This window comes from Aulonocara sp. 'chitande type north' Nkhata Bay, linkage group LG3 (assembly GCF_057382095.1).
Source record: "Aulonocara sp. 'chitande type north' Nkhata Bay isolate Kocher_YH1m ecotype deep benthic linkage group LG3, A_spYH_male_GT1.1, whole genome shotgun sequence".
Classification (NCBI taxonomy): domain Eukaryota; kingdom Metazoa; phylum Chordata; class Actinopteri; order Cichliformes; family Cichlidae; genus Aulonocara; species Aulonocara sp. 'chitande type north' Nkhata Bay.
Window position 1 is genome coordinate 24,416,565 of NC_141346.1, and position 24,299 is coordinate 24,440,863.

General features: G+C 39.3%; 3 protein-coding genes across 4 annotated transcripts; all 3 read right to left on the reverse strand.

Annotated features, from left to right (window-relative positions):
• Positions 1–54: 54 nt before the first annotated feature.
• On the reverse strand, positions 55–16,662 carry LOC147334715 (uncharacterized). Of its 2 annotated transcripts, none has more exons than XM_086274324.1 (7): positions 16,586–16,662; positions 16,364–16,435; positions 16,088–16,229; positions 2,696–3,049; positions 1,755–1,832; positions 1,093–1,193; positions 55–938 (listed from the first exon to the last, which is right to left on the reverse strand). In XM_086274324.1, exons 3-7 carry the CDS (start codon positions 16,146–16,148, stop codon positions 930–932), a joined length of 603 nt encoding a protein of 200 aa, XP_086130450.1. In that variant the 5' UTR covers positions 16,149–16,229; positions 16,364–16,435; positions 16,586–16,662; the 3' UTR covers positions 55–929. The 2 variants fall into 2 exon arrangements, with proteins under 2 accessions (XP_086130450.1, XP_086130440.1); XM_086274314.1 differs by lacking the exons at positions 16,088–16,229; positions 16,364–16,435; positions 16,586–16,662 and adding exons at positions 3,446–3,547; positions 3,688–3,886; positions 7,657–7,914.
• Positions 7,969–12,751, reverse strand: LOC147334716 (myelin-oligodendrocyte glycoprotein-like). The gene is made up of 5 exons (XM_086274338.1): positions 12,599–12,751; positions 11,589–11,951; positions 11,419–11,496; positions 8,186–8,289; positions 7,969–8,109 (listed from the first exon to the last, which is right to left on the reverse strand). Exons 1-5 carry the CDS (start codon positions 12,693–12,695, stop codon positions 8,062–8,064), a joined length of 690 nt encoding a protein of 229 aa, XP_086130464.1. The 5' UTR covers positions 12,696–12,751; the 3' UTR covers positions 7,969–8,061.
• A 4,464-nt stretch (positions 16,663–21,126) lies between the features above and the next one.
• LOC147334717 (uncharacterized) lies at positions 21,127–23,853 on the reverse strand. The gene is made up of 6 exons (XM_086274439.1): positions 23,793–23,853; positions 22,122–22,481; positions 21,937–22,014; positions 21,884–21,892; positions 21,731–21,840; positions 21,127–21,652 (listed from the first exon to the last, which is right to left on the reverse strand). The coding sequence occupies exons 1-6, from the start codon at positions 23,848–23,850 to the stop codon at positions 21,605–21,607; spliced, it is 663 nt and encodes a 220-aa protein (XP_086130565.1). The 5' UTR covers positions 23,851–23,853; the 3' UTR covers positions 21,127–21,604.
• Between the last annotated feature and the right edge of the window lie 446 nt (positions 23,854–24,299).

Genomic DNA, 24,299 nt, shown 5'->3' on the forward strand with positions numbered 1-24,299 from the left:
TTACTCAGAAATAAACACACGGACACATCCGAGTGATGACAAATTCAGGCAACAGAACAAAAGTAAACATTTTTTAAAAAGAGAAAAAATAGAACAAAGATTTATATACAACGACAAGAACAGGAGTATTTCTACACTGGACTCTGATCGAGGGTTAGACACAGGACATGGATCAGCTGCAGCAGAGAGCAGCTCTATTCTGGGAAAAACTTTGGATTGGGAACATAAACCTGACCGAGGTCTTGGAGTCTTTGTGAGAGGAACAGTTCACTGATGAGCTGACACTGGAAAATCTAAGAAGAAAATCCAGTTTCTCCCATAAAACACACATTAATAACACAGAATCTGCAGCTTTGGTGATTAGTTGTATTCTGAATGTCACAAACTGATGAATCTTTATGTGAGTCAGAGTTCTTCTCACTGAGGTTTCTGCTGCTTTGATGTTGCATTAAAACGAGACACGAGTGTAAATATCAGTCCAACTAGTTTTCTTACTTTACTTTTTTAGCACACATGACAAATAAAAAGTAGAGAAACCGTTTTACTGTCAACAAAAGTGCCAACAAGAGTGTATTAAACAATGTAAACACAAAACATGAAGCTCTATCCTGTTAATGCTGTTTTGTGTTTTACCTCAAATTCAATTCATCCTGTTTTTATTTTAACACCTCAGGATATTTATAGTTCAGATGAGTTGAAGGATTTCAATATTGGACTGAAGTCCTGAATTTAAATCTTTTTTGTGTTGTTTGTGTTGTTTTTCCCTCTGTTGGTTCTTGACGCCAACTGAACAGCATCGAATTGGAAACTTCAAATCTGGTTTATAATCATGATGTTATGAAGAGTTTCTGTTCAAAGTCTGAGATCTGCAGTTTCCAGCTGTTGTCATGAAACTGAACTAGAAGGTCCATATGCTGACAACGTCTTCATCAAGAACTCTGTTTGAAATTGAAAGAAAATCCAAAGACTCACTGAGTTATACTGAATATGAAAAGTTTAAGAGACTTTAAAATGTCACAGAGCAAATGATTCTGACACAAACTGTAAACATTTGTTTTTAAAAGACAATACTTTTTTTTCTGACAGACTTACGTGTTCTTTGCAATTCTGATAAAACATAAATCCCCATGAGATCAGAGAGATACAGATGAATACAGCCCCGACGATTGCTAGCCGGCCTGACAAAGAAATTCCTAAGGTGCAAAAAACAGTAAACACATAATTTAGTGTTAATGATATAAACGAGCACATTTTAAAAACAGGAAGTGGAATTAACCATTAAATAACCAGTATTACTGTGAGAGGTGAACACCAGACTTTATTTACATGTTTCTGATGCACAGAGAATTTAATTTATCACCACTTACAGTCTGGTGACCTCCAGGTTACATCGGGCCTTTTGCCCAATGACAGCCAGGAAAGACTCGAGGCCCCAAAACCCAGAACTGGATAAAACTGATATTTGACATTTTGAAGCAGAACCTCAGTATGTTTACCTGAAAGAGCTGCAGGTTTATGGGAGGATTTTACTTTGTTATTCATATAGACTCAGTTTCACTTATGAAGGCCTAGTCTTAGACTCTCTTTATTTTAAGACTGAACTAAATCCATTTCTAGAAAACTGGATGGGAGTGTTTTCTGTTCTCGTAAATTAATACAGTTCTCTGATTTGGCCCATATCTCCTGACTGTACTGTATATAAACAATATAATGAATGAGTGATTTTGTAAACTGTAAAGTTATTTTGTTTTTACCTTTGGTCTCGTCCTTCAGCTCTGGTGGTTGGAGACTTCCAGGTTGCTGAGTTGTTTCTGTCTTCCCAGGTCTTGATTCTGAAATAAAATAAAATAAAATAAAAATTCTTTGTAATAAATTGGAAAATGATCTAATATTATGACAGTGAATTAAGTTGCTCACAGTTTTATTTCTACCAAGTGGAAACTTACAAAACTGAAACAAGAAACCAACAATGAAGAACCAAAAAACAAACAAACTGTTGTGATGAGAGAAACAGTTTGTAGCTCTTCAGTGTTGGTTTCCTCACATGTCCTGATGAAGCTGCTCAGTAACAGTGTCACTGAGGTTGGACACTGTGGATTTCTGTGGTCGACTCAGACTCTGAGGCCTCCTTCAGGGATGTTACCTGGACCAGCAGCTCCGTGAAGAATTAGCCTCACGTGTGTGGAAGCCACAAAGACTCTTGTGTTAAAAAGTCCAACTTAAAGCAGAAATGACCATGTTTACAGTCTTCTACATCAACCAGTATTGGTCTCCATGGATAGTTTCATATCATCTCTGTGTAGACTTCCTATATGTCTGTTACTGTACTCAGCACTAATTAGCAGGTGTGTGTCTGTGTGATGCAGTTTATGGATGTAATTTTCTAACTACACAGTTTTTCTGGTAATTCTATTAAAAATGCTCCAAAAGGAAACATCAGCTCTAGAACAGTGAAGAAGATCCAGTTCATGTTCGAGTCAGTGAAAGTGGGGCTACAGCTGCTGGTGTCTGAAACTCCATCAATCAAACAGGATATTTATAAAGACACAGTTTTTATGAAAGTGGAAACTAAAGATTTGTGTTCATCACTTTGAAAGCCTGTAACAATTATACACACCAATTTTATCTCAGATTTGAACCATGATTGACGTTAACAGCTCACAGTGATCACATGTGTATAAATGAATTGTCTTACCAGAGACGGTGACTCTGCAGCTGTTGTAGCCGCGGCCATAACCTGTGTCCACCTCACACAGGTACAGACCCGAGTCCTCAGTCCTGAGTCTGGACAGCTGGAGTCTGATTCGTCCTTCTCTGAGGGCGTCTTTGTCACTCTGGACTCGTCCTGAAAACTCTTCATCCTCTGAGAACTCGACACCACCACGAAGATAATACAGAGTTATGTGTTTATGATCATTATTCATGTAACAGAGGATCTCCAGTGTTGAGATGGACGTGTCTGGTTTGGTGGTGAACGTCCACTCCAGTGTGATGTTGTGGTTCTCCTCTGCCTGATAGGAGCTCTGTGTCACATCCACTACAAATGATCCTGTTGAGGAGACAGAGAGGAGCAGACACTCTCACAACTTTATACAAGTTCAGAACTGTGAAACACAGGAATAAATTAAATGTCATTTCTTTTATAAATCTAAAGAACTTCAAGGCCCCCACTACAGCCTGTCATATTTGTCCATTTATTCAGAACGCCATAATCTGCTCCTTGTTGTTTTGGCTCCTGCTAAAGATGCTTTACGTTTCCAACATTTTGTTTTCAACAATCATGATGCCTAGAATCACATTTATTTTTTAACAATCTTTCCTTATTTGTTTACACAAAACAACAAAAAGTAAACAGTACAAAATATAAATAATCATAATTCATATACCCTGATCTGTGTCTGCTCTGATCATAGATGAGTTTAAATGCTCAGCAGTTTTTGCTCACCTCTGCAGAGGACGAGTGTTAGAAGCAGCACAGCAGCAGAGAAGGCCGAGGGTCTGTGTGTGAAGATCACACTGATCTCCTGAAGAGCCATCACTCTTTACTCTGAAAATCAACAAGCAAAACAAGCTTCCTGTTACTCTCTGCATCTCACAGCAAGCAGCCCAGCAGTCTAATATAACATCATGTGTTTTATTCTAAATGTTAATGTTTCTGATCCTTTAACAACATTAAAGAAATCTTACCTCAAATAAATATTTTAGTCAGCACTGGAAATAAGTGCTGCTTTCTTAAAAAACGTTCAAGTACAAACAAACAAAAGAGAAAATATCTTCGAGGATTTTAAGTTCAGAGCTTCTCTGTGGCGCGTTTCTTCATCTGTCTACTCTGAACATCATCTCCAGACTGCAGATCATGTACTGTTGATCAATGAGTTCCTCCACTCTGTAACAATAACAGGAAAACAGGTTCAGTCCCAGTGAAGTCACATTCAAGAAGCTGTTTCAGTGTTTAAGCGATTTAAAAATAGTTTATATGTAAAGAGACATTTAGATCATCACTGATTACATAACAGAGGGCAATGATTTTAAATGTGTTCTGGTCAGGCTTGTACTGAGACAAAAAAATCAGCCTGGAAGTTTTTGTCCAGGCAGATCACCATCATTGTCAACCCCCCCCCCCCCCCCCCCCCAAAAAAAAACCAAACAAACAAACTAATATATCTAATTATTAATATCTAATTAAAAACTACATCTGCTTTCAATGAGAAGCAACGTCATTCTCACTATAATCCATTTCTAACATACTGTAAAAAGAAAAGCTATAAAGCACATCCATTATTTGCAAGCAACTTTTTTTTTTTTAATTTGCATGACAAATGGATTTTTTCAGTTTCTTTTTTATTCCTGTGACACAAAAACTCCCCACACCCACAGATGCTGTGAGATAGTGTATGTTTGTTTACAGTGTTTCTTGGCGCTTTTTGTCTGCTGACATGTCAGTTATTTAACATATTTTATTGCATTTATTTATTTTCGACTCCACCTTTTTTTCTTTTTTCACTTATATCTGTGTTGCATACACATTCAATTCAGTTCAATTGAATTTAATTCAATTCAATTCAATTCAAAACAATAGAATTCATTTTATTTATATAGCGGCAAATCACAAAAACAGTCGCCTCAAGGCTTTATATTGTAAGGTAGACCCTACAATAATACATACAGAGAAAACCCAACAATCATATGACCCCCTGTGAGCAAGCACTTTGGCGACAGTGGGAAGGAAAAACTCCCTTTTAACAGGAAGAAACCTCTGCAGGACAGGCTCAGGGAGGGGCGGGGCCATCTGCTGCGACCGGTTGGGGTGGGAGAAGGAACAACAGACATGCTGTGGAAGAGAGATTAATAACAAGTAGGATTCAGTGTAGAGAGGTCTGTGCGCCTTAGCATATGCTACTTCCGGTGGGGAAACTCCTGTAGGGCGCTTCGTTTCTAGTGTGATATTCACGCCTTGTTTACAGTCGGGTTTTCGAAAACAAGTCAACTAAATGGATGAATCAAACGGCGATTTACATTTCTCATGATGTCTTGGGCATTTACCGGATATATCTGTACATGATGTTAATCTATTTGTCAATATTTTTTGTCCTGCGCCTCAGAGCAAAAGAGAGAAAGGATTCAAATTTTACATTTCTCAGTATTTGTATAATCTTGAAGGTAAATCACAACATACCCTTCATAAATACTAATATATAGAGACACTTACCAGCAATCATTCATTATTATTTTTTTTATATCCTGTGGCTTTTTATTCATGGTTTGTTGATGCTGTGTAGGTGTGTACTTGAAATTTCTAGCTGATATCGACTTTACGGGGGAAACATCTGGCTTTCACTAATGTTCACCTGTAGTTTGAATCCTGAACATTTGCCTGTTTAAATCATAAGAACTGTCACTATACAGAGATGGTCAAAGGAGCTTGCAAAGAAAAGCGTCTGGACTTCTTTAAGTTGCTTGAAGACGTTTCACCTCTCATCTGAGAAGCTTCTTCAGTTCTAAGGTCAAATGGTGGAGAGTCCCAGATATAAACCTAGTGGGAGTGACCCCCCACAGAGGGACAAATGGACCCCCTGATGATCCTCTAATCGCCTGAGCCAAGGTGTGAAACTGGGTGTGGGTCCCAATCAGCCAGAGTTTCGGGTGTGTTCATTGTGAAACCTGGCCCCACCTTATCATGCGAATTCCTGAGGTCAGATGGCCCAGGATGTGAGTGGGCGTTAAGGCGTCTGGGAAGGGATCTCAAAACTGGATTATAGATGGCAGAGAGTTGGTGTCGTAAACCCCCGCCTCTGTTCAAAGATGGTCGCTCACAGTGGACATAGATGGCTTCTTTCACTCCTCTTTCAAACCATCTGTCCTCTCTGTCCAAAATGCGAACATTGGCATCCTCGAAAGAGTGTCCTTTATCCTTAAGATGCAGATGGACTGCTGAGTCTTGTCCTGTGGAGGTGGCTCTTCTGTGTTGTGCCATGCACTTGTGAAGTGGGACTCTCCACCATTTGACCTTAGAACTGAAGAAGCTTCTCGGATGAGAGGTGAAATGTCTTCAAGCAACTTAAAGAAGTCCAGACGCTTTTCTTTGCAAGCTCCTTTGACTACGATGACCTGGATGACTGAGAACCTTCACAGACACTATACAGAGATGTGCTTCTGATTCTGTGATGCAGTTCTGCTTCTGTTGAGTGATGTAAACAACCAATCAATCTACACTCTTCAAATATCAAAATCAATCATTTGATTTTTTTTTATGACACAGCAATGGTGAGTGTTCCCACCTTCTGCTCTTTGTAACTTAATGCGATCTTTCCGTTTTTGTATTTTGGACATGATTTTGGAGTCCACCTTTGCAGTAGCGATTGACCGCAAAATAAAGCTACCGGAAATGTAAAACTCTACATTTGGTCTTAAAACAGGAAGTTAGCATTTTCTCGTGCACAGGGTTTATTAACACATAGTGAGTGAGAAAGGTGACTGAAGAAGAAATACTCAGTGCATCATGGGAATCCCCCAGCAGCCTACGTCTATTGCAGCATAACTAAGGGGCAATTCAGGGTCACCTGGTCCAGCCCTAACTATAAGCTTTAGCAAAAGGGAAAGTTTTAAGCCTAATCTTGAAAGATTAGGCTTAAAACTCCTGAATCCAATCCAATCCAATCCTGTCTCCTGAACTGGAAGCTGGGAACAATAACCATGAGACACCAACACAACATTACTGGAATAAGTGATATAACATTGAGCATAAATGTCAGCATGAACCACAAGTCTTTGGCATAGTGCTCCCTCCCCTTGAGCCAAAATTATATTTTCTTTTGAACGTAGAAAAAGCGAGCTCTCTAGCTTTGATTGACAGAGAGCAGAACAAACCAGATGACTCAATGATGAGTTTAACCAAACACCTCCAAACTTTAAGGATTATTTCTGAGGACCAAACTGACTCTGCCCCCAAAACAGCTGAAAAGTCGTGTTAACTGATGATTGTCACAGTTCAACACAGACAGGTGAATGCTCAATTTAATCTTAGAATAAGTTTAGTAACTTTAGTAAACATGCTTCATCTTTAGTCCTTTCAGACAGCTGGGCTCCTGAGTTTGTGCTAAAGAGTCATTTTCAAAGGAGAAACCGAAACAATCCATGTGATTTGACTCCACCCACTCTGTAAACAGCAGTAGTCTGTGTGTATGTAGCTGTCATGACAGAAAGAAACATGCCGCTGCAGTCAGCTCTGTGTTTTATCTTTATTTGGCAAATACATTAAAGAAAAGTGTTTAATGGTGGCCCATGAAACACTCACTGCACACAGGACAGGGACTATCAAAATAAAACAGGAAACACACGACAGGCACAGACTTGACACTAAACAGAGGGAACACAGGACGGGAGTAACAAACTGCGTCATGAAACATGACTTACCCAAGAACTAGAAATCACAAAACAGTAAAGAACCTGTCAGTATGTGCTGACATGTGTATGTGCTCACAGTTTGACTTTATTCAGAATGCATTCAGTAACATGTAAAAAAAATCCCAGTCTTTCATCACAAATTTTAATGTTTTGTTATAAGGTTCTTGTTTGTTTGTCACCTGACTGAAAAAACAACAACAACAAAAAAAAAAAAAACCCCAGAAAAAGCAAACAAATAAAAAGAAGACTTACCACAGATAAAGACCCCAGACTCCGACACAGTGATCCAAACTGTCGCTGTCAAAGTGAAACGAGTTGCTGGAGCCGAGCAGGAAACAAAAACTGAGACAATGATTAACAAGTTACTGCAAACCAGACATTCCGGTCAGATCAGTTTCTAATGTTTATTGCTGCACATTCATTGGTCTATTCATCAGATAAACCCTGAGCATGACGAACGCAGAGACAGCTGGTCCAGTGGGTGATCAGGGAGGATCATTTCTTGTATAACACTTTATTTATGTGAAAGTGCTCAATAAATAACTTGGACGCAGCTTGAGTCTTTTTCTGGGGTGAAAGTTTAAAGTGTGTAGTTTCCTCAAGCAGAGTAGCAGTATACAAGAACCAGTCCATTTACCATTCCTTTCAGCAAGGCAGCTAGACTGGTAGTGATTGTTTTTGTGTGTCTTCATCCTCTGGATATTTCTGTTGAAAGAAGTTGAGTGATGAGTCATTCTGATGACACAAGAAGCAACAACATGGTTGTGTGTTTCTTTCTTACTTTTCGTTTTTTTAAAATGTGGCGAGAGAAATATGCAGCAAAACCAGCCCAAACTATTAATAAGGTGATGACAACGACGACCACAGGGACCCTGGATTGACCTGCTGATGTAAAAAAAAGACAAGGTCACCACAATTACACAAAAACCTAAACAGAAATGATGCAGAGAAAAGTTGGACTGTGTTACGACCCTAGACAGGTCTCCTCCTGAAATTGACCTTGTCTGGGTTTGTCCTGCCATATCGCCTGCCTTAGGGGCCACCTTTTTTGTACAGCTGACTCCTATCAGCAATTAAAAATACTTAAGGGCAGAGAAAGGTGAACTAGTGCCACTGGGCAAGTCTACAAAGATATGGTCAAGATCATGCATAAAGGACAATTTTTCAACCCTGCTGCAAAAGAAAAAGAGAATTGAAGAGTTATGAAGAGCTATCACTATGGATACTCCCCAATGCGGTATTAGATTTCACACTATTGAACAAAAGAACACGGATAGGGCTTTTATCTTAAACTCACATACACTGCATATCAGTGTTACAGTTATGTCAAAATATACACAGATGCATCAAGGAATACAGCCAACCAAAGTGGGATAACATTTATTGTTCCTGAGTTTAACACAAAAGTAAGGAAAGGCTTTAGTGACTGTTTATCAGTATACATGGGGAAAAGGGTTTCAATACAGTTTACAGTCCAGTGGATTGAAGATGAAAGACCATTGAGATCTGTGATATGCTCCAACTCGAGTTCATCATTGCCTAGTTTGCAAGACGGTCACTCAGACCTGCAGACCTGACATTCTGATTGACGTTCAGCAAATATTATACAGAATTACTATGATGGGGCTTATGGTCACCTTCTTATGGGTACCAGTGCATCATGGAGTTAAGGGAGATGAAGGCAGACAGAACAGGAAAGGAAGCTACAAAGAGACCGACCTTTGTTGGATATGGATATCAGTGTTAGTAGGACAGATATTAAGAGTAAAACATGGCAAAAAATGAAAGAAAGGTGGCAAAAATAACAATTGCAAGATCGTGGCGCGAGCAGTTGCAGCGGCCTGGGACTCTCCACAATTTAGCAGCTTTCTTTTTATCTTGTGTATTTCATTTCACTTACACTTCACAATTAGCAGGAGCAGTACAGTAAAACTGAACTGCTCACGGTTCTAATCACACAAACCTGCACACTTTTCCCAACAGTGACTGGGACTCAATCCCCCCTGAGATCCAAAGGAATAGGGACTCCAACTTCACAATACAACATCTGAAGTGGCGCAGGTGAGGGAGGCATGGGAAACAGAAGAGGGGGGAGAGAGCGGGGCTGAGAGCTAAGTACTAACCGCCTACAGACCTGCTATTATAAGTCTCCTCCTCACCAACTCATGGTCAGTAAACAACAAGATGGATGACCTGCAACTGCGGATCACCTCACGTTGTTTGGATTACTGTGCTATGATTGTGACAGAGACTTGGCTGGTAATGAACTAATCCTTCATAGTGGACAGGAACAAAGAGTCCAGTGAGAAACGTGGAGTAGGTCTGCTAGTGTATGTGAACAATAACCCGTGTAACAACACCACAGTTAATGCTGCCCTCTGCTGTCCAAACATAGAATATATGCTGGTACAGTGTATTGTAGCAGAGTAGGGGTCTAGGGTGTAGACCACAGGTGTTGAACGCCAGGTCTCAAGTGCCAGTGTCCCTGCAGGTTTTAGATGTGCCCTTGATCCAACAAAGCTTATTTAAATGACTAAATTACTTCCTCAACATGTCTTGACGTTCTCCAGAGGCCTGGTAATGAACTAATCATTTGATTCAAGTGTGTTGACCCAGGGTGATAGCTAAAACCTGCAGGACACTGGCTCTTGAGGCCTGGACACCCCGGTGTAGACCCTTCTACTTGCCAAGAGAGCTCACAGCAATCACAATAATAGCAGTTTATGTGCCACCACAAACTGACGCTAAGCTAGCCATTAATAAACAGTTAACGACGCACCCGTACTGTGCTGTAATTGTGGCAGGAGATTTTTACCATGCAAGCCTGAAAGCTGTCCTGCCTGGATTCTGTGAGCTTTTCGATGAGGTAATATACTATAACACTGGACCTGGTATACCAACATTCCAGATGCTTACAAAGCCATCCCCAACCTCAGCCTCAGAGAAAATGAACAAGGAAACTTCAACACATGTACATACAAGGCAGCTCACTTTACCATAAATCGTATAGGTGTGCATCTATTTCTGGATACAGTGGTCCCCCGCTATAACGTGCTTCACCTTTCATGGCTTCGCCGTTTCACAGATTTTTTTTTTCTTTCTTAACAGCGTATTATATTCTGCATCCTGATTGTCAAACAATGGTCTCCTCCGTGCTGTGTCTCCTGAACAGTTAAAAAAAAAAAAAAAAAAAAAACGAATCTGTGCACTAAGGTGTAGATCTGTTAATTTGTGTTGTGGGGTTGGATGTTGATACTGCAAAATTACTGATTAAAGATGGACAAGAAAAGATCAAAGCCATCAGGTCTGTTTAGAAAAGTAGAGAAAAGAAGAGGAGAAACGAGCAAAAGATGAATGTAAGAAGATGTGTCTTTGGATAACTGCAGGTATTATGTATCCCGAAACAAGATAACATTCATTAGTAGGAATAGTGAAAACTTCTGTTAACCTTTGTTAGCCACTTGGCTATGATAGTAAACAGTAGACACTGATGTGGCTTATTGAATCTTTTTGACTGTGTTCAGCCCAATATTAATTTGCCATTTATTGGAAGAGGTATATCGTTGATTTGTCTGCTATTCTCAATGTATGATGAATTATATTGGCTGTTTGTTATCCATTTGCATACTCTCTCTCTCACACACACACACTATATAAAATATTTATCTGGTTAAATTCAGTATGGTTCTGACAACAGGATTCACAATAAAATATCAGAATAAGTAGAGGGTGTGTTCACCCAGGGCACCAAACAGGCAGGTTGGTAACTAACCTTTTTTTTTAACTTGCTTTTCAGTTTATTGACCAACAGCTGAGTTTTGTTGTTTTCTTCCTTTAAAAGGTGATAGCAGCTTGTCCATCTCTTTTAGTTCGGTTATTATTAGAATCATTAATAAAACCCGTTGAGCATTTTGCCTCCCTGTCTCCTTTTCCCCCCCAACTTTGACACCTTTTGTTACTTTCCCCCTCATCCCCTGGACCTTTTTAGGGGAACATAACAGACTGTGTTCTCACCATTTGTTGGAGTCGTGTCCTGAGGATCTGGAGTTTGCAGCGGCGTCTCTGTTGTTGAGGTTTTAGCAAAGTTTTGATCTAAAAGACAAAACAGTCAAAAAAAAAATTAAAAGACAAATCAGAGTCTTTGACTTTTCAACCCCAAACATGACCAAAACAAATCTTCTCACCGACTACAAGTTCAACAACAGCAGCTTTCACTCTGCTCCGCAGCTTGGGGATGAAACATCTGTATCTGCCGTTGTCTTCCTCCGACACGTTCAGGATCTTCAGTGAAATGTTCCCGTGTTTCATGTCGTCCATGAACAGCTCCGTCCTCCTGAAGTACGAGGCCATCTTCATGTCGGGGACCTCCTTTCCATGTCTGTATAGGTGAACGTACTCATCTGACAGGTCGGGCTTCAGGTCGGGTTTGGACCACTCCACCGTCAGACCCTGGACATCGAACGTGGGCTCCAGGTGACACGGCAGGATGACATCATCACCCGGAGCAGCGATGATTGGAAGATTTGAACCAATCACCAGAACCTCACCTGGAAACAGACAAAAAGTTAAACGTACTGAAATCATTTCAGTAGCTAGCCAGCTGATTGGAAACCAAAAGAGCCAACCAGAAATTTTGCATCCAAATCTATGATTGGTTGGTTTGTGGAGCATTTATAACGTGTACAGAAAGAGTTGAGCGTGCAGGGAGCACAGATGTTGAGAGCGGGAAGGACACACTGAGACCAGGTCCACTAATGTCTGTCAGCACAGAGCAGAGCAAATGCCAACAACTAAGTGAGAGGGGCTGTTACTGTGTGTGTAATAACAAACATTGAAATACATTATTTGCACGCAGAAATGAATTTTCTTCACTCAAAAATAATTGTCTCCTCAAAATGCAACACTTGCACTCATGCACTCAGAATAGAGGGACAAAAACAATGGCATAAAATAATGCCATAAATCATCTCCATCGTGTCCGTTATAAACAAACCTGTAAACTGAGAGCAGTCGCTTCACACAGTCAGAACCTGCCTGACTATCTTCTCGATTTAAGCTTCTTCCGGTTTTAAAGTAACTCACTGACAGCTGTCACACTGTTAGTGACGGACAACACAGCACAGCTGATAATACTCAATTCAGCTTTTCACCCCCCCCCCCCCCCCCCCAGTATGTGATTAAAATTCAGTGTAACCTTGTGCAGAGGTCCAGACGAACAAAGTCGAGCACAGGAGAAAAGTCCGGAGTGAGAAAAAGGAAGAGTCCTTAAAGTAGAAGTTGTTCAGAGACATGATCGATGATTAAAAATTCCGTTTTCTGACTGAAGAAAGTTTTCTGGAAAGCTGCAGTCCGATCAGTCCCTGACTGCTTTGCTCTGAATGAATGACCTTTGAGGCTCACTCGCTCTTTATATAAAACAGACTCCGCCTACTGCATTCAGGGTGGGGTTAGATGCTTATGAAGTCCCCCTAAATAAGTAAGGGAAAATCTCAATGTGACGCTTGCGTGCCTGTCATGCTTTCCTTTTGTTTTTTTCGTTTCAAATATCTTTTATTAGAAGCAAGTATCACAGTTGTTACAAGTTAATAGAACATATGCCCCCCCCCCCCTTCCCTAAACAAAACAAGGCAAAACAACATTGCCATTCATGGTATATCTTGTTTTTTCAAGGTGAAGTGCAGGAACCTTTTTGCCTTTCCAAAGCTGCAGGATCAGTTTCTTTGCAATGATCAGTGCATATGACATAAGACTTTTTTGAACATGTTGTAAAGCTTTGTGTTTCTTTAAAGATCCCAAAGGTAATTACTGTTGGATTTAGATCAATCTTGACTTTAAGAATATTAGACAGATAGGTAAAGATGTTACACTCAAAACTCTGAAGCCTTGGACAAAGTGCAAAACTATGTAACAGATTTCCATAATGTGTCATACATTTTTCACAGAAGGGAGAGCAGTCTGGATAAATTTTGTGAATTCCTTCCCTTGAGTAATGTAACCTGTGTACAATTTTATACTGAATTAGGTAATGACGGGAATTGATAAAAAGCGTATTTTTGTTGCATAAGACCTCCTGCCTGTCGTGCTTTAATGCACCACCTAAATTACTTTGTATTTGAATTATTTCTGTAGAAACTCCAAGTCTCAGCTTCATGTAACTAAATCTGCTCTGTCTTACTTTCTGTTCAGTACTGAAGACTCAGACATTATAATGTGTCTGACTGATGACAAATAAAAACAAGCTAAGCTGTCAGGTGAAGTAGGTGACTCTGAACTTTCATAATGGAGAAACATGAAATGCATTAATGACACAACACAAACGTGCTGTGTCATTAATGACTCAGACTGAGAACTAGTCTAATCTGTGATTGACTGTAAGCAGATGACATTCAATAGGGATAAACACTCACTTTCACTTCCTCTTCCAGGACACGCATTTAGCACAGAATGGGCGTAGCTCTGCTGAGAACTAATGTCACTGCAGGCGGCCTGGACAATCCTGGATTATTATAGTGAAATCAACTTCAGTGTTTTTATTGTAGCACCTCGACTGGTTTACCTATATCTTGTCTCTGACATTTGCCCTGTATACAACAATAAATTAAAATAATTAAAATAAATAAAAGTAGCACTTAACCAATAAAAATGAAAGATTTTTAAGCAATAAAAACTAAGTTGAAATAAGAAAATCTGCTCTGGATGTGAATTGAAACTAAAAGGAAATAAAAAAAACAATTCAGAAAAAAATGAGTTTTTTTGTAACTTTGCCCTGTAAGGCAGAGCCAACAGTGTTGCCTCTGCTGGACCACAAATCCTGCTTAAGACAACACGTGTAATCAGTTTGTCTAAAATAAAGACGTGCTTCATCTCTTATCAGTTCAGCAGCTTTTTCTAACCAAAAGCTTCATAACTTCTTTAATCATGTCTGCAAATCTAATCACAGGGATGCAGGGCTCCTTCAAACAATAGCCACACATCATACTGATGTTTATTTAGTTTATTTCTCTCTCTCATCTTCTTCAGAGACTGTGGAAACAGAAGAAAAAACTTCTGTTCAGACCCAAATTGCCATGGTTGTCCTCTCAGCTAAACTATGATCATGTGACCATTAGAAACTCTACCTTAGACAAACTTTACAGCACTTTACACCTGTAACAAAACCCTTATTTTGCCACATATTTTAGACAAGTTTTAATCAATTATACCTTTTTTTATTATCTTATCCAATAAATCTTAACATTTTCCAACAAATAAATGAGCTAATTTAAACATGAATCTATCACAGAAACATAAAAAACAAACACCTTTATTTAACTGTCTCAGGGACAGTCACACTGTCCATTTACTGTAATCAACAGTAGACCGTCAGAGGTTGAGGATTAGTACATATATATTGTTATGTTAACTCAGCTCTGTAGAGTATCTGCAGCATCTTAGACCAGTTCTAACTTGTGAACAATGCACAGAATGATGGTTAGATTAGAGTTGAGTTTTTACACAACAGTGTCTCTGCTCCTCTCGATCAGCTGTAAGGCCAACAAAGAGACTTCAGAGACGCCTTCATAGCCACGGGATGTTGCAGACAGCAGCTCCAGTGTTGAGTTGCAGTTTAACAAGTAGAAAGAAGCAGGACAGCTCACCTTTGTAGGGAATACTGAAGTCAACAATCAGGCGAGTGTTTGATACAGTATGAATATTTCTGGATTTTATTATTGTTATTTAATCCTTATTTTATTATTTTATCTCCTAATACTCTGGTTCATTTTTCGAGAAAAACAAAAAACCAAACATACTATCACATGACATCATGTCCTGTTTTACATGAAAACATAACAGCTTCATGATGATTTAAATATATTTTTTATATCAAATGTGAAAATGTGAAAAAAAAACATTCAGTTATAATTTATATAGAGAGAGATTTTAAACTCTATCCTCACTGCTGTATCATAACAAATCCTTATAACTACCATAATGATCAGTATTAACTAAGCATTAACAGTTAAAACACAAAACAAAAATGGCTGCTCAGGTGGATCTTATGAGCTCAGCTTTCATTTCAGTCTTACTGCCCACTCGAAGTGTTTCTAACCACAAATCAGATTTTTTTTATTTTATTTTATTATTTTTATTTTATTTATTTCAGCCTATAAACATCCACAGCAAACATCCACTCCCACTGAGATCTGCTACATGATAAATGTGAGAGAAACTAAACACTGGTGACATTTTAACGGTGTCCCTCCTGCAGATGGAGCTCAACATCAACTAATAACACAGATGTTACTGTAAACATTTATCAGCTCAGTTTGGAAACACAGAGACTCTGAAACTGTTTCAGGATTGTGCTGCTGGAGAAACAAAGCAAAACTCTTCACTGTGGACATGAAAAATGGAAACTACTGTTTATGGTTTGATCAGTATTTTCACTTCCACTTATGTGAACTGAGGGAGTTCACTGTTTCCTCTTACATGCATGACTGCTGAGGTCTTTAGTTAAAGGAAGTTAAAGTGTCTCTACTCGTTGTCACGGGAAACTTGCTATGCTTTTTTAAACTAAAGAAATAAACGGTTTCTAAATTACATGTGAACATTAAAAAAGTCACACTGGAAATATTCAACACATGAAACTGAATCAATACTTAAAACCTACTCATCAGTTAATTATAGTTATTTAACAAATAACCTTTAACAAAACCCAAGCTGAGAATAAAATTCCACAGAGAAACAGAGTGAAACCAGTCCATGATGACTGCTCAGATGATGGACGAGAACGAGCCCACAGTCTGAAGCCTGAAGTCAGTACACGTCTCCTCTTCACAATCAGCCTGCAGACAGTTAATCACTCCATGAAATCTCAACACACAGATGTAAACCTCAAATTTCTAGAAATATTTTTGAAAATAAAATTCAATGTCAGTGTTAAACAGAATTAAGTTGCTCCTAAAAGTGCAGAACTTGCCTGAGAAACATCAGGCAACAGTTTTCAGCTCCTTTCAGCTCCGTTTAAGTGATTCGCTGACAGCTGTCGTCACTGACACATCAAACAGCAAAGAAGAAATGTTCACAGTGAATTTAATTAATTTACCAACATGTGATTCAATCTAGTTGATCAGCTGTGATAGTCTATAATCTACACAGCTGCTAATGTGACTGAGAGTGATTCTAAATAAAAGCTGTTTACCTTGAAAGCAGAAGAGCGAGTTTAAGGACACGACACAGATCAGTACAAGAACATAATGACTGTGGGACGGAGCTTTGGCTCTGGTACCAACCTGCAGTTTGTTGTTGAACTGCTCCACCCACATTACTGCAACTGAGATTTTGGTGGTTTGAATGTGAGACTGAGTGGAGTCTACATTTCTTCAGTCCTGAGAAATGTGATAGTTTTACTTTAGTTTTCACTGCTTGTTAAGTTATCAGTAAAGAGTTATGCTTGTTAGTTTGTGTTGATAAAAACAGATTCTTGGTGTGAATGTCTGAATATAAAACTTATTGATCTTAGACTTTGAATGATTCATCTTTGATAATGTTTTTTTTTATTATTATTATTGTCTCTGAAAACCAGAACATGTTTGATTCAATTTAAAAAGTGTGTCAGTCTGCTGAGTCAGTGAAGCAGAAGTGGATTTTCTGACAAACATCATCCTCAAAAAACTGTAGTTAGACTGCAGCAATAATCTCCTCCTGCCTGCAGTGATGGTCAATGTTAGGCTGTCATCATGTCTGAATTTTAGGAAAATTCACTTATTTAAACCATACAAGCAAAAACCCAAAAACTGAAAAAACACAGAGAACAGAAACAGCACTGAGACTCAAGTCAGAGTTACACTTCCTGATGAGAAGTGACATTAAGCTGGTCACTGATGTCAGTGTAGCTGCAAACACATTTACATGAAGGAGGTGTAGCTGGCAGCAACTGACCAATCACAGACAAGAACATTAAAGTTGACAGCAGCGAGACAAAGAACATAAAACTGTAAAACTATAACAATATAAAGAGTTTACAAACACAACACAGACTGACAGTAACAGTGAGAGGAAAAGCTCTGCACAGTCAGCAGGTTAGTAGTAAACATGCTGTATGACTGTGTGAGGGTCAGTGAGACTGGAAAGAGTTTGTGTTCATCAGGAATGAAAACGTTACAGCAGCACATGTTTCATCTTGTTGATGTAGATGATCGAGGCCGCTGCTTTCTGTGTCATTTACTGAAACAATTTTAAAGTTAAATGTCATCACTCTTTATCTCTCTGCAGGACCTTCTTGCTTTGATGCACTTACTAACCACTGAGTCACTAGTATTATTAAATCTATTCCCCTTTTGTTTTTTTTGACACAGCAAATATGATTGCATTGGAGAAAAGCTGTATTTGACATAAAACAAAAGCTTTGGTGGAGGAAACTCCTCACAGGTGTTTTACTGCTGGTGAAAAATGCTGGACGTTTATGTCCTGTGCAAATTATAATTAAAGATAATATAGATAATAAATAAACAAAACTGCACAAAAACCTGCCAGTAGGCACACAGGTCAGTTATACTTGAGACAGATGTGGTTCAGTGTAAAATAAACATTTTGACAGCTGTTTAAAATACGAAATAAGTGAACCAATGAACTGATTGTACATGCACAATTCCGAGCTGTGGATTACCAGATGAGAAGGTCCAGAAAGATCACCAACTCATACATGCAGCTCATCTTCACACACTCAAACCAAGAGTGCATAAATAAGCACTGCGCACAGGTGGTCCCACCACCAAGGCACACAGTTGCCTCCACTTTTGGCCTTCAGCTTCTGAATAAAAGAAACACAAGTTGTTAAAGTAATTAAACTCCAAAGCAAATGCACCCTCTGTGGTTAACTGTACTGCAGAAACACACTGGTAATCTGCAGCTAGAAAAAGGGCCTCCTTCAGTCTTCAGTGGTGTCACACAAAAGAGAATCTACAAATCAAAACATTCAGAAAGCAAATGAACAAACAAAAAAAAAATTCCTTCAGTTTAGAGCAGACAGCTTCACTGAATCTAACTTAATAATTTAATACATTAACAGGCTTCCATATATTGCATGTAAGGCTCAACCGCTATTCTAAAACTTCCAACTTCCAGTGAGAAGGCCAAACAAAGCAAAAAGCACAAAGAAAAAGGCAAAAGTAAAATGAACACAAGGCAAAGAGGAATATTCTGTAAACGTAGCCCAGAGAAGCAGCGGCGGCCTCGCTATAAAGTTATCAGCTGCTCGCTCGGCCCCGACTTCCTGCAATGTATCATACAATTAGCATTTATAGCAAAAATACAATAATGGATGTAAGGCTAAGATCGTAACAAATCAAAGTTACATGCTGAACAAACAGCGTCACCAAATTTGCAAACACACTTGTTTACTACCAAGTAAAATAATAAAGGTACGGCACAAAATAAAAATATGAGGAGTCGATTGAAGGCTTCAGGGAAATAATCTGCACGTGATCTTTACAAAACATGAGTGGCACCAATCAACAAAAGTGTAGCCAATTCAGGCTGAGGCAGCAGCTACATGTAGGCAAGTCCTACCTGTGACAGCTGGGACGTCATGTGACTAATAATGTAATATGGAAATACAGTACTCATTGTGCGACATGAATATAAAATAAGACTGTAACAGAAGTAATGCTAATATCTCAACAAGTCAGAGTTACACTCTGATCAAACTGTGATGCCCAAGTCTAGAAAAAAGCAGCAAATAGGTTTCTGCAGCTCCAGCTGTAAACAAACCTAATACAGATCCATCCTGTATTATTCCTGAAGCTGTGGAGCCGAGTGAATTCTGCATCGTTAAGAAGATTTGTTTTAATGTTTATGAATGCAAACTCAAGACTGTCAAAATCAAATCTCTGTCACTGATCTCCAAACTTTAGATCCTGAAGACTCGACTCTAAAAAAGAGAGAAGAGTCATTTTCTCTGTATTTTTTTTTTAATTAGTTTGTCTGGTAATTTATTTTCCTCATGAGCAACAGATAAAAGGAGCATTTGATACAACATGACCTTCAGTTGGTAACGATGGTCCCATCAGAGTAAAGAGCATGAGGACAGGCCTGCTTAACTTGTGATTGACAGGGGACTGCTGTATCTGTTGATGGTGATGGACAAAACGCTCATTCAAAACACTTTAAAAGGAAGTTGATCACTGTCACTGTGTCGAACTCCAGGCCTCGAGGACTGTAGCTACTTTTAAAGTCTGTTTGTCGCCCCCTACAGGCCTGCAGGACATTAACAATAACTCCCACTGACTGCAGCAGTCAAAGAGGCTGCAGAGACGTGTTTGTACGTAGGAAGCGTAGACTCACACTCATGTGTGGAACAAATCAGTGACAACGTTTACTGCTTTAAAACAGAAATCAGAAGGTGGCCTCTAGTGTCCAGCTCTGGTATTGCACTGAAAAGATGAGTCAGAATTAAGGTGAACATCAACATTTCATCTCCAGTAAAACAAGTGAAGCTTTTATCATCTCTCATTTTATTTTATAATTTCTTACATCTTCTATCTTACATTCGGTAGTAAAAGACATCTCTACTTAATTACAGTGACACATAATGAACATGGAGCATTAAAGTTCCTGTTTGTCTGTTCAGCAACACAGTGAAGACACTGTAAATGTAAAACTTAAGACTTAAAAACGATCCAAAGATTTAATAAAAATTAACAAAACCGTTGGACACTTTTACACTCGCAACTCTCAGCACTAAACTGAAAACATGATCACAAATCAGACTAAACTTTACAGACTGAACATCGAGTCCTGACCAGCAGGAAGTTTAACATTAAACTTAATGAATTATTTGTAGCTTTAAAAATCCAGAGATGTAAATCACCTTGTTTTGGATGTTTATAAAGTGCAGCAGATGATTAACGAAGGGTGTTTAAAGTAATCAGCTTATAGCTCAGGTTCTCTCAGACAGTAAAGATGAAAGAAAGAAAACAAAAAACAATCAGAGCTCATCAGCTGTGGTAAATGGCCTGTATTTATATAGCGCTTTACTAGTCCCTAAGGACCCCAAAGCGCTTTACATATCCAGTCATCCACCCATTCACACACTGGTGATGGCAAGCTACATTGTAGCCACAGCCACCCTGGGGCGCACTGACAGAGGCGAGGCTGCCAGACACAGGCGCCACCGGGCCCTCTGACCACCACCAGTAGGCAACGGGTGAAGTGTCTTGCCCAAGGACGCAACGACCGAGACTGTCCAAGCCGGGGCTCGAACCGGCAACCTTCCGATTACAAGGCGACCTCCCAACTCTTGAGCCACGATCGCCCCCACAACAAAGTCTGCTTTCATGCAGTGAGGTCAGTAAAACAAAGGAGTTCTCCTTATGAGCTCCATAAATTCTCTTTCTATTACTTTAAAACTTGTTGGTGCTTTTCCAGTCTTCTGTGTCACCAACACAATTTTCAGGTGACTCCCCCCGAACTTTCCACATGAACTGTGCTGGAAATATCCACTGTCATCTGTAATGAATGCAAATGGAATGGAAAAGACTGCTTGTTTGGGAATGATTCATGTGATCAGTGATGATCAGGGAGGATTTTAACCCTTTAATTTGTCCATCAGAGACACTTTGAGGTCTCCCTGAAAGGTTTAAGTTCACCTTTAACAAACAAACAAACAAACAAACAAACAAACAAACAAACAAACAAACAAACAAACAAACAAACAAACAAACAAACAAACAAACAAACAAACAAACAAACAACCAGTAAGTAAATTCATTAAACACGCTGACAGTGAGGCAGAGGAGTGTTTCTTCTCCAGGCTGAACTTCACAGTTTTGTACTGAAGGAGGAAATCCATCAGTTTCACTGCTGTTTCCAAGCAGATCCTCCAGAGTCTGACAGCAGCAACTCTGACTGAAGACGTCTGTAAGAAATATTTCCTGTTTAGATCCTCTGATCTTCCACTCTGGGTTTTCTTGTACGTCACTTTGTTTGTCTGAAAATGAGCTCGATAAATAAGCTGGACGAGGCTCGAGTCTTCAGCTGGAGTCAAAGTTCAAGTCAATCTCACATCCTTTTGTAGGAGTGACCTTATGATGATCTCAGTGCTGCTGGGCCCGAGTGTCTCCCTGTGGTTGATGGTTTGAATCCAACATAAATGTGAAGATTCAGGAAAGATAAATTGCTCTCAGCTCCATTAACACCAACGCTCCTTTGAGTACAGCAGCTAGACTGATAGTGGTTGTTTTTGTGTCTCATCATCCTCTGGATGCTTCTGCTGAAAGAAGTAGAATAATGAGTCAGTCTGATGGTGCAAGAAGCAACAACATGTTTGTGTTTGTTTGTTTCTTACTTTAAGTTTCTGCAAAATGTGGAGAGAGAAATATGCAGCAAAACCAGCGAGAGCCAAAACTAATGTTACGGTGATGACAACAATCACCACAGGGACCCTGGATCGACCTGCTGTTGATGAATAAAGAAATAAACAAACTCACCACAAATGGACCAAAAAACACTCAAGCAGGAATGATGCAGAGAAAAGTTGGAGCATTTTCTCACCATTTGTTGGAGTCTTTTTCTGAGGAGCTGGATTTTGCAGTGACGTCTCTGTTGTTGAGGTTTTAGCAAAATCTGTATCTGGAAAAAAGAAAAACAAACAAAACAAACAAATAAAAATCTATGAAATTGGCAGTTTTTGTTTTTTTATACACAGTGATCACATGTGTATAAATGAATCCTCTTACCAGAGACGGTGACTCTGCAGCTGTTGTAACCGCGGCCATAACCTGTGTCCACCTCACACAGGTACAGACCCGAGTCCTCAGTCCTGAGTCTGGACAGCTGGAGTCTGATTCGTCCTTCTCTGAGGGCGTCTTTGTCACTCTGGACTCGTCCTGAAAACTCTTCATCCTGAACCTCTGAGAGCTCGACACCATAATAAAGATAATACAGAGTTGAGGGTTTTTGATCAGTTATCAGTCTACAGCGGATCTTCAGTGCTGAGAGGGACGTGTCTGGTTTGGTGGTGAACGTCCACTCCAGTGTGATGTTGTGGTTCTCCTCTGCCTGATAGGAGCTCTGTGTCACATCCACTACAAATGATCCTGTTGAGGAGACAGAGAGGAGCAGACACACAACTTTATACAACATCAGAACTGTGAAGCACAACAAACAGTCTTTCTGACAGCCTCCCACACGATAGTTTTTCATGTTCTTCCACCACAGTATAATTCCACATTTTACTCTCGTTTTGACTAATCTCTGATTATTCGAGACCTTGTATGTGATTAGAAGGATTTTCAATTCAAGTCTGGATTTAAAACAGGAGCCAATAAAGAGAAATCAGCATGGGAGAAACATGGTCTCACTTTCTAGTCCTTGTTTTTCAGATGGTACAGCATGGTGGATCAAAATGTGATGTTACTTTTCTTTGTTCATAATTCATCAGTTCGACAAGATCTCCATGAAATACAGCTGAACTCCATGACATAGTCTCCACCCTCCTACAGATGGCTGCAGATACTCATTACTGAGCTCCTCAAACACACTGATCTGAAGCAAAGCTGAGACCTTTTCTGATGAACTGGCCAGATGAATCTGTCAGATCCTGTGTCAGACCTTTGTTTTGTTTTGATTTTTCCTATTTCTTAAGGACGTGACTTTCAGATACTGTTCATCTCCTGTAGATAGTTTAAGCACACACTGGCCTCCATGCTGAGATAGACCCAGTTTTCAGCTGATAGCTATTTGGGAATGATCTTGTTTGTGCAAAAACATTTTTATGTCCGTCAACGTGTTTGAGCTTTGGTATTTTTTTATAGGCTCAACCAAAGAAATGGGAACAAACAATTTGTAACAAAGTGTCGAAAGAAACATTTTGAAATCGGTTCTTTGGTAAGTTGTCTGCTTTGTGCTAACACCGCACTGATTTAACCTTTAAGTTCGGTGACTAACTCAGCTTCAACCTGGTCCAGTTAAACTGTGAGCACGACATTGTCATATTAAAAGCTTTTCAACATTCACATCAAACATTCACTCCCACTGAGGTTTGATAAATATGAAAACGAATTATATTGAAGACTGTCATTAAGATAACATTTTACTTCTTGAGATAAAAACATGATAAAACATATATTCAGCAATTCAGTATTTCACAACTGGACTTGCATGTTAAGCAGAGAGAAATGTGAAATTGTCTTTGTTTGCTGACTTCTGCTTCTTCTGAAACTGCAGCGTTTTAACGTGATGGTCTTGGCAGACCTGCTATAATTGGACACCTCCATTTCTAAATCATAAATGAAAATATATAACATGCAAAGAATGGATCAAGACCTGCAGGTGACTTTAGCATTAGTTAAATATTGTTGGCTAAAATGGTCTAAAAGTAGAGTCTGTAATAGAAACACATTATTTACCTTTAACTGAACTCAGGTAGATGATCAGAGTCCACAGTGAGGCCACGAGGAAAGGCATGAAATCCACACTGACATCTTATTCACAGTCTGTGGGGATCCAGAGCTTCTTCCTCATTACACACAGAGACTGAAGACACAATGAATTCTGTTAAATCTCAACACAGACGGGCCAATCATGTCTCCAGAAGACATTACACTTTCTTTATATAATGATATTTGGCCTTTATTAAAAATAAAACTACAGGCGTTAAACGTCACAGGAGAAATGCTGCTCATGGTGAGTGCAAACCTTTTACAGTCATTTCCCCCATAACCCTGTAACAGGACAGTTATATAAAGACAGCTGGGCATTAATGGGAATCTTCTGTGGAAATGAGAGAACCAACAGAGAACCTTTCAAACCAAATCTTTTACCTTCAGCTTTTTAATAAGACAGACATACAGACAGACAGAGATACGTGTGTGTTGATAGCCGATGTCTCTCTTGGTTCTATTACACTTGCAGTC

What these genes read in the sequence shown, in the direction of transcription:
- LOC147334715 (XM_086274314.1), bottom strand. Translation starts at nt 3,536, where the DNA reads ATGGCTCTTCAGGAGATCAGTGTGATCTTCACACACAGACCCTCGGCC. An exon ending in AACACTCGTCCTCTGCAGAG is followed by an intron (nt 3,050 to 3,445) that starts GTGAGCAAAAAC and finishes TCTCCTCAACAG; the next exon opens with GATCATTTGTAGTGGATGTG. An exon ending in CTGCAGAGTCACCGTCTCTG is followed by an intron (nt 1,833 to 2,695) that starts GTAAGACAATTC and finishes ATTTTATTTCAG; the next exon opens with AATCAAGACCTGGGAAGACA.
- LOC147334716 (XM_086274338.1), bottom strand. Translation starts at nt 12,695, where the DNA reads ATGTCTCTGAACAACTTCTACTTTAAGGACTCTTCCTTTTTCTCACTC. An exon ending in GGACACGACTCCAACAAATG is followed by an intron (nt 8,290 to 11,418) that starts GTGAGAACACAG and finishes TTTTTACATCAG; the next exon opens with CAGGTCAATCCAGGGTCCCT. An exon ending in ACATTTTAAAAAAACGAAAA is followed by an intron (nt 8,110 to 8,185) that starts GTAAGAAAGAAA and finishes TTCTTTCAACAG; the next exon opens with AAATATCCAGAGGATGAAGA.
- LOC147334717 (XM_086274439.1), bottom strand. Translation starts at nt 23,850, where the DNA reads ATGCCTTTCCTCGTGGCCTCACTGTGGACTCTGATCATCTACCTGAGT. An exon ending in CTACCTGAGTTCAGTTAAAG is followed by an intron (nt 22,482 to 23,792) that starts GTAAATAATGTG and finishes TCTCCTCAACAG; the next exon opens with GATCATTTGTAGTGGATGTG. An exon ending in ACATTTTGCAGAAACTTAAA is followed by an intron (nt 21,653 to 21,730) that starts GTAAGAAACAAA and finishes TTCTTTCAGCAG; the next exon opens with AAGCATCCAGAGGATGATGA.